At 35.4% G+C, this 12,942-nt stretch overlaps 1 protein-coding gene across 8 annotated transcripts in view; it reads right to left on the reverse strand.

The window, feature by feature from the left end:
- Window positions 1-12,942, reverse strand: part of FBXL17 (F-box and leucine rich repeat protein 17) — a 526,088-nt gene that overhangs the window by 314,407 nt on the left and 198,739 nt on the right. Inside the window, exon 7 of one of the 8 annotated variants that reach the window (XM_054556488.2) lies at window positions 2,338-2,361. The exons of 6 other annotated variants lie outside the window; for them this stretch is intronic. In XM_054556488.2, the coding sequence (XP_054412463.2) occupies window positions 2,355-2,361 (7 nt within the window). In that variant the 3' untranslated portion in view covers window positions 2,338-2,354. Of the gene's footprint in view, window positions 1-2,337; window positions 2,362-9,019; window positions 11,620-12,942 lie in introns of those variants that run through there. One more of the 8 variants, XM_054556484.2, reaches the window with a different exon arrangement.

Consider the following 12,942-nt stretch of genomic DNA (forward strand, 5'->3'; position numbering starts at 1 on the left):
GTTGTTAATACATTTTAAAATCCTGATTATGTTATGAGAAGCCATATGAGAAGCCAAACATACATTCATCTGGAGAAAATGCCAGTAGCCAATATCACCTTTGGAGGCTAGCTATTTCTCACCACATTCAGCAAGCTGTCATAGCATGAATTGCTGAAATTAGATAACTCTAACTGAAAATTAGGATTAAAGATAACCCTATGCTATAGTTCAGGCATAGGTAATCTACTACTCAATTTATTTTTTATGGAAATCTTATAAATATATAAAATAACCTTATTTTGTTTAATTATTTCAAAGTACTACATGGATGAGAGATATATTGTACAGGTTTATATGGAATAGTTAACACTTTTAAAAAATAGTGACTATTCTAACATTTTTAAATTGTATTGCTCACTAATCTTAATTGCCACGATTTCAAAAGACAGTTCCAAAGTGCATCTTGAACAAACAGAAAAGCAATTAGCCTAAATTAATTGCTTTGCTGATGTGATTTGCAGTAGGTATGCTTGGTGGTTTTGAAACTCCTGCCAGTGCTTTCACAACTTGATGTTCTGATGATTTTTTAGCCTCTTTCTGCACCAGAGCAATTAACCAGATAATTGTTCTAATGTGAACCTGGCCTTAATCAGTGTGTTTAGGTTCATAGTAGCAATTAACCAAACACTATACATTTGAAAAGAAGCACTTAAAAGTACTACAAGAAGAGCTAAAGAAAAACTCATATGATTTTTTTCTCATATAGCTATACTTTTTACACAAAGAAGCAAAAAAAAAAAAAAAAAAAAAAAAAAGCTGCAACTGTCTCCTCAGCCTCTTTTCAATTAACACAGGTATAAATGGAAGGCAGGCAAAGTTTCTGGTTCTTCACTTCTTCACTCAAAGTATTCCAAAGTCCCTACTAAAAGGGCAAAACGCACTGATTGAACATTGGAATTCTATTCCTTGTTCAAAAATGAGGCTATGGCTTTCAGACAAATGGCATGTAATACATAAAGCAAGCTCTATCTGAATCCGAACAATGACATTAAATTTTCACTTTATGAAGCACTAACTTTATTCAGAAAAAAATAAATCTGTTAGAAAGGGAGAATCTGAACCAATTGCCTGGATTTCAGCCAGAGTTTCAGCCAAATTTAAAAGAAAATTTATTCATCATACAAAAGCATGATCTATAATTCTCCCAACATGAATGTATTAAATTAATTCTCTGAGCAGGGCCCTGTGTGAGGTGCTGATTGGAAGCAGGGGTGGAGGGGGGCTGTGAAGTGAGGGCACAGGGCGCAAGATGAAGACCCAGGTCCTCCTCACAAGGAGAAAGACTCATAAACAAAACGTCACACATCCGCACAATAATATATGCCACCAACAGAGCCATGTGCTATAGATTCAGCTAGACAGTAACATGATACAGCACTTCATTACAATCACCATTATTATTTCATCTTTTCTTTAAATGGAATTCATATTCATTTTAAGGGAAATTATTAGTAGCAGTGCAACTATAATTGTTAAGTAACAACTTTGATACTTTTCATACTTCAGTAAGTGAGGAGTAATTGTATACTGTCTTAAATTAAATGTTTTATCAGTTGAAGAATGATATACATAAAACCTTTCCATTTTCATGAAGCATAAAGGTTCAAGCTGAAAGTATTCTGTCATTCTTCATGTCTTCAGGAAACACCTCCCTTTCCTAATCTCTGAAAGGACTGTCATACAGAAAATAGCCCAGACACTTGCATGTCATGTCTGCCATTTTTAATTATTACCAATCAAGTTCCAGCAATTTCTCCTATGGTTAAGCATGTGTGTACCTATCTTCTAAAATATTTCTATATGCCACTGTTCATAAAATATTTTAGGCTGAAGCAAAATCCCTTGCACTAAATTAATAACTAATCACAGGAGATATTTATCATCTCAGGTCTTTTACAAGAAAATTGTCAGATTTAATCACCTTTCTCATATTTTCACTATTTACTGGGCTTCATTTATCATACATTTTTAAATTTTGACAACAATGAGTTATTTTAATTGCCACTTTTGGTTTGGTGAATTAAGAATAAGACAACTCCTGGGAGAAGTGGGAGATGGTATAAATTTGTCCAAGCAGTCAATAAGGTATCATCATTTTCATCAATAAATGAAGATTTTCTTCATTGTTGGCAATTTTAAAACAGATCTGAGACTAGGATGTCCCTAAATCCATGGGCTTATAACACCGTATTCATCATCATATAAAATGTATCTCATTCTTTCCTATAATTTAATAACAAATTATGATTTCATAACATGGAAATATGTTTAAATACTGCAAGCTAAATGCGTACCTCTGTTTACTCATCTTTTTATGGCCTGAAAAACACAAAAGCAGTTGCAACATTTAGAGTAGCACATCCAGAAATATCCGTAATGTGATTCTATGGGAGCTCTTAATTACTACTATTTGTACTTGTAGAAATGTTCACTTATGCACTATTGCTCACTAGGAACCAAAGACAACACAGAAATTAAAAATTACCATTGCATGTTAGGACCATAATAAATATTCACATTATTCTATTAGACAAAATAATGTCAACATGGAGAATCAATAAGCCAAAATCACTCATATCAAATTCAGTCCCATCTCATCTCTTGGAGTTAAAAGTCAAAGCAGGCTGAAATATATACATTATCATATAGATTTTTCCTTTAAAGGATTTTACTAGGTTAAATACTCTGGTGTTACATAGTAAGTAGTATTTCCTTAAAAATGATATTAAATAACTAGAAGTACTAAAAGAATCAATATCAGAACTGATATTTAATACTACTACCTACCAAACAACTGAAAAAGTTTATTTAAATTTGAATGCACTGAGAATCTCATCTGAGGATAAATGCACAAATAATTTTACCAGAAAAACTTTGCCTGTTGTAGTAAAATATCATCAATTATTTGAAAAAACCCACATACTTAAAAAAGTAGAGATTAATTTTGCCAATTATTTCTTGCCAAAGGTACTGAACCCTTTGATGAAGATAACTTTCTTCCTTTTAATTGAAAGACAACTTATTCAAAGTATTAGAACCAGTAGTCTCCTTTAATCTGCAATGGTTAAGTATTTGCTACAACCTACAAGGAAGCATTTATAGATAGTGAAACATTTGTAAAAATAATTGTGCATCATTATAAGTTAAATAAATACCTATTCAAAATTCATTAGTGAAATTCTTTTTCAGACCAACTATCAGTCATGTGTAGTACAAAACACAAAAATGGGCAAAATTTTCTACTTTTCCTCAAGAAACATCATAAGAAATGAAGAGTATTTACAAATGAGGTTGATTGGAAAAATTACTTTTTACCGAAAATAAGCTGTTTTTTAAAATATCCACAACTCGATATATGCAGTAAAATATTCAAACATGTCACCTTTTAGATATCCCATAGGGAAAAGCAAAGGTACCATTCTAACCATGTTCAGAATGATCAACCATGTCTGATGTCTGAGGTCAGATGACCATTTAATTTATCATTTAAAGTAAAATATTCTGGAACTTAGGAACAGCAGCAGCACAAATACTAAACCCGACAGAATGCCAAAATAACAGGCATGGGTTGGAACTATCCTGGGCAAATCAGGATATATGGCCACTCTAGGTCTGAAGCAGAATAAGGACATGGAAGACAGTGAGCCCTTCATGGTAGGAGCTTGAACTCTGAAGACCACAAAAATGGGTTCCAGTCTTGGTTGTCTGGGCCTTAATTCCTTTGTTTGAAAATAGGGATAATTCCTTCCTCAGGGTTGTTGTAGAGATTAAATAAAACAATGTGTATAAACAGAACAGTGTCTGGAACAGAGTATAATTAAGTGGTAACTACTATTAGCTATTGCTATTATCCTTGCTCCAGAAAAAATAAAAGAGAAAAAAAATATATATATATACACTATTACCTCACTAGTACTACATGGCCAATCATGGTTTTAGAAAGAAGGTCTAATGGATAGAAGAACAGAAAAGGCATGGTTTTGTATCTTATTTTTTTTGAGACAGGGTCTTCCTCTGTCACCCAGACTGGAGAGCAGTGGCACGATCACAGCTCACTGCAACCTCTGCCTCCCAGTCTCAAGCAATCCTCCCAGTCTCGAGCTATCCTCCCAGCTCAGCCTCCTCAGGAGCTGGGTCGACAGGCACGTGCCATCATGCCCGGCTAATTTTTAAAAATTTTTTTTATAAAGACGGGGTTTCACCATGTTGCCCAGGCTGGTCTTGAACTCCTGAGCTCAAGTAATCCACCCTCCTTGGCCTCCCAAAGTGCTGAGATAAGAGGTGAGCCACCATGCCTTGCCTCATGATTTTTTAAAGATAGTTTGGAAGCCCAGAATAATAGTTACTCCAATATCAAACTATCTTTCTAGGGATAGTCTTACACATAATTGTGAATATGTGAATACAAAAAAATAGTGTCAAAAATATGCTTACCTCAAACTAACGTCACTAGTTTAGAAAGACTCCACTCTGTTTCTATAATCCTCTCAGAACTCAGTAAAATACATTTCATTATTCTTTTTGCAAAAATACAAATAATGTCATAGACAATACACAAAACTATTCAGTGGATTACAGAAATAAGCTCAAATTCAGTTTTACTAAAGCTTCACCTAACCAGGCACATTATTAGGCACCAAAAGTCTGCAGACAGATTGCTCTGCATTCTATAGAGGCAGGGCGGTGCTGCTATAAATACTACCCCCAAGCAGCTTCAACAGTCAGCATTATTTTTGCCACCTCTTTATTTCCAAGTTTTCAGGCTTTTATGATAGAAAATTGCTCAAACTTCACACTCAATACTCCAAGGTGAAAAGTATTTCTCTCCTCCACACCACTTAACTTTAAAAGAAAACAAAATATTCTCAAACTCAAATTCAACTCTGCCTGCTGGATTTAATGGATAGGTTTGTTCCCCTTGGGCAATCTTTAAACCTCAGTCTCTAGGAGAATTAAGTAATATTAGGGGATTGAAATGAAATAAAATTCTAAGTCCACTGTGACATGACATTCACAGGAAGATGGTAGATTATCTACCCAGACCTTGAACACTTATAAATACAATATATAGCATATGTTCACAAAACAATTCTTAGAAATAAAACACAATGGGCACTCAGCAAATATTTTATATCACCAACACCTGCTCAAATCCTCTCTGAACTTTATTCCTAAATATCACCGTTTTTTATTGAATCAACGGAAATTTGAAAGAAGAAACAGAATAAACATCCAGAGAAGATCAGGGGAGTTCGAAAAATCTTTATATAAAGCCTCATTGAGTTTTACATGAGCCAAGGTGCTGTCAGTCTCACTGAAAGGGGTGGTGGAGTAATCTGTCACTCTACAGCTTTCACCTCAATATACCTAAAAAAACAAGAGGGCTTTTTCTATACAAAAATAAAAAAAGAGACAGAATAGTATTAAGATTTTTTCTTAATATTGAAAACAAAGGAATCATGAACCAAACACTAAACATTGCCAATGAATTCATTTTAAAATAAGCAACTTCAAATTATAGATTTGGAGTTTGAGGGACTTTAATAAACTAGTCCAACCCTCCTTATAATTCAGGAAACTACAGCACTCTGTTTGAACACTAACAAAGAGTGCATTCTCTATTTTGGAAGGCAGACAATGAAAATCAAGGTTGTAACTTATTTTAAGCTGCATTCTGTCTCCGTCTATAACTTCCACCTGTTGACTAACATTCCAGTGCCTGAAATAGTAAATAACTAATTTAGGTAGACTAATGAACTATTATTTTTTAATATATTTTACCAGACTCAATTTAAAAAGAACCATATGATTTAAATATGAAATATCTAAAATTCTCTACATCTCAATTGTAAGGAAGGATAATTCAGTTTGGTGGGAAGAGTGGATAAATGGAAAGGGGGCCAAAGAGAACAGTCCATTCATCATCCTGGAAAGAATGTTGACATGAGAAAATGTGGGCCTAGTATTCTTGGGTCCACAACTTTTCCAAAAGCCTGAATTCAGAATATTTATGTGAACTATACCAATTTTTAAAGTGCTGGCAACTAATTCAAAATTTTTAAATACTGTATATGCCAAACAAAACAGCTTTGTGGACTAGACTCAGCTGTGGCTCAGATGTTTGCAACTTCAAATGGTCTTATTTAAAAGTTACTTTTAAAGAGAAATATCTGGCTGGGGGCAGTGGTTCACACCTGTAACCCCAGCACTTTGGGGTGCCAAGGTAGGCGGATAACTTGAGGTCAGGAGTTCTAGACCAGCCTGGCCAACATGGTGAAACACCGTCTCTACTAAAAACACAAAAATTAGCCCCACATGGTGGTGAACGCCTGTAAACCCAGATACTTGGGAGGCTGAGGCAGGAGAATCACTTGAACCTGGGAGGCAGACGTTGCAGTGGTCTGAGATTGTGCCACTGCACTCCAGCCTGGGCAACAGAGCATGACTCCGTCTTTTAAAAAAAAGAGAAATATCTATAGGTACTATTTTAACCTCTAGCACATATAAAATAAAATAGCAATATTTTGTAGACCTTATTTTTTACTTGAAAGAAACTGGATAACAGTCTAAGATTTAAAATTCTCCAAATTTTAGAGTGTGCACTGATGCAATAGCTTCCCTTACATAAATACAAGATTCACACAGCAAATCATGGCAATATAATTGATATTAACAACAACCCTGGCCTTTCTTATGCTTTGTGACTTTAGCTACTGGATGTTAGATAATCTTATTTATCTTGTATTATGTTTCTATATTGTTATCCTAATTCATGAGCAAGCACGGTCAACTGTCAAAGAAAGGCTCATATATTTGATAATCCCCATTATCAAATGTATGATTTGATATATCATAAGATTAAACTAAGTTCATTTTCATGACCAATGTTAAAAATTGAAATGGAGAGATTACCTTTGATAGTTTAAAAACTGAAAACAGCTTTTGTAAAGATCTATTAAAATCAATTAGATTTTATTTAATTCTTATTAACAAAAAAAGAATAAAAGAACCATTATAAGTATATTGCCATAACAATGCTCAGACCAGTTTTTTACATATCAGCTGTTACACCCAAAACATGCTGCTTTTGGACTCTGCGTCAAACATATAAAAATGTTGTAGACCAAATTGGATGTGAAATAATAAAGACTGATATAAATACAAAAAAATTTCAATAAACTTAGAATCAGGGAGTGGATGAGACGTAATAACCAGATGTTTAATTTAAATCACTGATAGAAATAGTCAGTGTCCTCTTTTCATAAAACATTTGGATGTTATTTGTATTCAAAAGCAATGGTAAATGTCAAATGACTACTAGACCATCCTTCTGAATACAAGAAAATATCATGCTGTTTAACTCTCTAAACACAAAAAGTGCTTTTGGAAAAACAAAGATAAAGAGCAGCATGTCTTAGTCACAGAGATCAATTCAAGGACCAGAAAATGCTAACAGACACCATAAAGTATAACAGTAAAGTCTTTCAATTACCACATATTTTAAAATTTTGAACTTAAAAAAAGTTCACAAATCAGAATTATTAAAACCTAGGATAAATGTTATATATAAAGGACTGTGACAAGTACTGAAATTTATCTTAATGTGAGAAATCCTTTATCAAAACTAGCAACATTCAGGATAAATCTTTGTAATAGGTACTGTATATAAATTAATATCTAAAAGTTCCATTATACTTTCAATATGAGAGAAAATAAGGAGCTTAGTTAAAAAATTAAGAATTTAATATACAATTGTCAATCGTATGTGAATCCCAGCTATGACACGGAAAATTGACTGATTAGCCATTCACTTTTTCTTGTTTAGAGTTTTTACTGCAACGATGATGGAAAAATACATCCACTGAAAAGCCAAAGAAAGTCAAAGAAATGGTCTAAATTTAATAGAAATAGTATGACCTTCCCTTGAACAAGAGACGTTGAAGAGATTAAATGAGAACACGTGTAAAGTGCCTATCAATTACCTGGGTAATAAAGATTACTTTCGTCCCCTCGATCCTTACAAGGCTCACTATTATCATTAAGTCTTACGTCACCTAAAGAGAGTGACCTTTGAGAACAGCAGGAACTCAGTGCCCCACAGTCTGAGACACAGTACCAAGTATTTAGTAGGGGGCTAATAAATGCTTTCTGATTTACTGGAGGATAATAATAACGAAGGAATGTAAAACAGAATTAATTGATAGGAATGTAAAACAGAATTAATTGATAGGCTAAACACATTAGTGCATTCCAGTGCCCTCTATTTGGAAGGTTACTAACCCATCTCAGCTAAGTGCTGAAATTATAATTAAGTCTGATGGGAAGTTCTAGATTTACACCAATATAATTACAAATATTACTTAGCTTAGTAATATAGTATGGCAAGAACAATGAGATGAGTAATTTAGATGATACTGCAAAGTGGGTTTTAATGTTTGAAACTTCTATTACAATATACAGGATAAGTGCAAGTAGTGTAATTAAAACCTAAAAGAGCCTGATCTTTAAAACTCTACTGCTCAACCTCATTAAAATGCATGTTTTCTTAATTAATCCAAACTTTTCCATTAAAAACATAAAAATACACTTTCATTCCTTGCAAATAAATCTCTACAGTACATATATTTAGGATCAAACACCAAATAACCATTAGTTAAGTAGGAAAAAAATGACTGAAATAGCACAAGGTTTGAGTATGTGAAGCCTAACAAAAGGAAGGAAAGGCAAAGTGAGAGCTCTCGACATTTTCATTTGTAAATTACCTCGCTACAACAAAATAAGCATTTAAAGAACTAGAAGATTAGAAATCCACTCTCTCATCTGTATTTAAATGATACAAACCTAAGCAAAATATTTACTTAGATAACTCATATAACCATGTACAGACTGTATCTTATTTATCAATCATAGTATCTCCCATTAAATGACTCTTCTACACATGTCCTGTATACAGAAAATTGTTGTGGAATATAATCACCTTATTGCAGAAACAGTTTTCTATTTTTTTTTTTTTTTTTTTTTTGAGACAGAGTTTCGCTCTTGTCGCCCAGGCTGGAGTACAATGGTGTGATCTTGGCTCACTGCAACCTCCGCCTCCCGGGTTCAAGTGATTCTCCTTCCTCAGCCTTCAGAGTAGCTGGGATTACAGGCATGCGCCACCATGCCCAGCTAATTTTTGTATTTTTAGTAGAGACGGGGTTTCACCATGTTAGCCAGGATGGTCTCAATCTCTTGACCTTGTGATCCGCCCGCCTCAGCCTCCCACAGTGCTGGGCTTACAGGCGTGAGCCACCATGCCCGGCCCAGTTTTCTACTTTTAATTCAATGCATTACCAAGAAATTTACGGTAATATATTAAACTAATGTTAGATATTTAAAACCACAAGATAGTATTCATGTACTTTATTATTTGTTATGAATAGCTTTTCAAAGATTACTTTAAATTGTCCATATAGGATGTTGATTATAGAGAAGAATTTTACTTTGTACACTTTGTTTTCAGGAAAGTTAATTTATTTGAATTTTCTTTTTCTTAAATGTTTTAATTTCAGTAACTTTAGGGGCACAAGTAGTTTTGGTTACATGGATGAATTCTACAGTGGTGAGGTAGAGGATTTTGGTATGCCCATCACCCGAATAGTGCACATTGTACCCCATAGGCAGTTTTTATCCCTCGCCCCCTCCGAGCCTCCTCACTTGGAGCTCCCATGTCCATTATACCACTCTATATGCCTTTGCGCACCACTCATAAGTGAGAACGCATGCTATTTGGTTTTTGATCCTGAGTTACTTCACTTAGAATAATGACCTCCAGTTCCATTTTCTTTAGATATTGATATATTTCATATGGTGAATATTATTCAAAAACAAGAGAGAATTTTTATAAATGGTGATCACATACCCATTCTAGAGGAGTACATTTTTCAAGAAAAATTTTACTAAGAAAGAGTGAAGTCAAGGCTATCACATAAAGAGTAATTTAGGGTAATTTAAGAAAATGTCACTAGAATTTACCAAAACTGGGGAAAATGGAGTCTACATGGTTTTATTTTAAGGTATAAAAGGAAATTTAAAAAGGGGAGGCCAGGCACGGTGGCTTATGGCTCACGCCTATACTATAATCCCAGCACTTTGGGAGATCGAGGCAGCGGGGTGGGGGATCACTTAAGGCCAGTAGTTCGATACCAGCCTGCCCAACAGAAACCCCATCTCTACTAAAAATACAAAACTTAGTCAGACATGGTGGTACACACTTGTTTTTTTGTTTTTTTGAGATGAGGTCTTGCTCTATCGCCCAGGCTGGAGTGCAGTGGTGTGATCTCGGCTCACTGCAAACTCTGCCTCCCAGGTTCACGCCATTCTCCTGCCTCAGCCTCCCGAGTAGCTGAGACTATAGGCACCTGCCACAACGCCCGGCTAATTTTTTTGTATTTTTAGTAGAGATGGGGTTTCACCATGTTAGCCAGGATGGTCTGGATCTCCTGACCTTGTGTTCCGCCTGCCTTGGCCTCCCTAAGTGCTGGGATTACAGGTGTGAGCCACCGTGCCCAGCCAGTGGTGCACACTTGTAATCCCAGCCACTAGGGTGGCTAAGGCAAGAGAATCCCTTGAACCCAGGAGGTAGAGGGTGAAGTGAGCAGAGATCATGCCACTGACTGCACTCCAGCCCGGGTGCCAGAGCAAGACTCGGTCTCAAAAAAAAAAAAAAAAAAAAAGGGAAATATCTTAAATTTAAAGCATTATCTGACACAAACAAATTATTTCTCCTATTTTTAAAAGACTATTTAAATCTACTGGGCACATAACGAAATGAAGGCAGAAATAAAGATGTTCTTTGAAACCAATGAGAACAAAGACACAATGTACCAAAATCTCTGGGACACATTCAAAGCAGTGTGTAGAGGGAAATTTATAGCACTAAATGCCCACAAGAGAAAGAAGGAAAGATCCGAAATTGACACCCTAACATCACAATTAAAAGAACTAGAAAAGCAAGAGCAAACACATTCAAAAGCTAGCAGAAGGCAAGAATTATAACTAAAATCAGAGCAGAACTGAAAGAAATAGAGACACGAAAAATCCTTCAAAAAATTAATGAATCCAGGAGCTGGTTTTTTTTTTGAAAGGATCAACAAATTAAGAGACTGCTAGCAAGACTAATAAAGAAAAAAAGAGAGAAGAATCAAATAGATGCAATAAAAAATGATAAAGGGGATATCACCACCGATCCCACAGAAATACAAACTACCATCAGAGAATACTACAAACACCTCTACGCAAATAAGCTAGAAAATCTAGAAGAAATGGATAAATTCCTGGACACATACACTCTCCCAAGACTAAACCAGGAAGAAGTTGAATCTCTGAATAGACCAATAACAGGATCTGAAATTGTGGCAATAATCAATAGCTTACCAACCAAAAAGAGTCCAGGACCAGATGGATTCACAGCCGAATTCTACCAGAGGTACAAGGAGGAACTGGTGCCATTCCTTCTGAAACTATTCCAATCAATAGAAAAAGAGGGAATCCTCCCTAACTCATTTTATGAGGCCAGCATCATCCTGATACCAAAGCCTGGCAGAGACACAACAAAAAAAGAGAATTTTAGACCAATATCCTTGATGAATATTGATGCAAAAATCCTCAATAAAATACTGCCAAACCGAATCCAGCAGCACATCAAAAAGCTTATCCACCATGATCAAGTGGGCTTCATCCCTGGGATGCAAGGCTGGTTCAATATACACAAATCAATAAATGTAATCCAGCATATAAACAGAACCAAAGACAAAAACCACATGATTATCTCAATAGATGCAGAAAAGGCCTTTGACAAAATTCAACAACCCTTTATGCTAAAAACTCTCAATAAATTAGGTATTGATGGGACATATCTCAAAATAATAAGAGCTATGTATGACAAACCCACAGCCAATATCATACTGAATGGGCAAAAACTGGAAGCATTCCCTTTGAAAACTGGCACAAGATAGGGATGCCCTCTCTCACCACTCCTATTCAACATAGTGTTGGAAGTTCTGGCCAGGGCAATTAGGCAGGAGAAGGAAATCAAGGGTATTCAATTAGGAAAAGAGGAAATCAAATTGTCCCTGTTTGCAGACGACATGATGGTATATCTAGAAAACCCCATTGTCTCAGCCCAAAATCTCCTTAAGCTGATAAGCAACTTCAGCAAAGTCTCAGGATACAAAATCAATGTACAAAAATCACAAGCATTCTTATACACCAATAACAGACAAACAGAGAGCCAAATTATGAGTGAACTCCCATTCACAATTGCTTCAAAGAGAATAAAATACTTAGGAATCCAACTTACAAGGGACGTGAAGGACCTCTTCAAGGAGAACGATAAACCACTGCTCAGTGAAATAAGAGGATACAAAGAAATGGAAGAACATTCCATGCTCATGGGTAGGAAGAATCAATATTGTGAAAATGGCCATACTGCCCAAGGTAATTTATAGATTCAATGCCATCCCCATCAAGCTACCAATGACTTTCTTCACAGAATTGGAAAAAACTACTTTAAAGTTCATATGGAACCAAAAGAGAGCCTGCATCGCCAAGTCAATCCTAAGCCAAAAGAACAAAGCTGGAGGCATCACACTACCTGACTTCAAACTATACTACAAGGCTACAGTAACCAAAACAGCATGGTACTGGTATCAAAACAGAGATATAGATCAATGGAACACAACAGAGCCCTCAGAAATAACGCCGCATATCTACAACTATCTCATCTTTGACAAACCTGAGAAAAACAAGAAATGGGGAAAGGATTCCCTATTTAATAAATGGTGCTGGGAAAACTGGCTAGCCATATGTAGAAAGCTGAAACTGGATCCCTTCCTTACACCTTATACAAAAATTAATTCA

Source organism: Pongo abelii, chromosome 4 (assembly GCF_028885655.2).
Source record: "Pongo abelii isolate AG06213 chromosome 4, NHGRI_mPonAbe1-v2.0_pri, whole genome shotgun sequence".
Lineage (NCBI taxonomy): Eukaryota > Metazoa > Chordata > Mammalia > Primates > Hominidae > Pongo > Pongo abelii.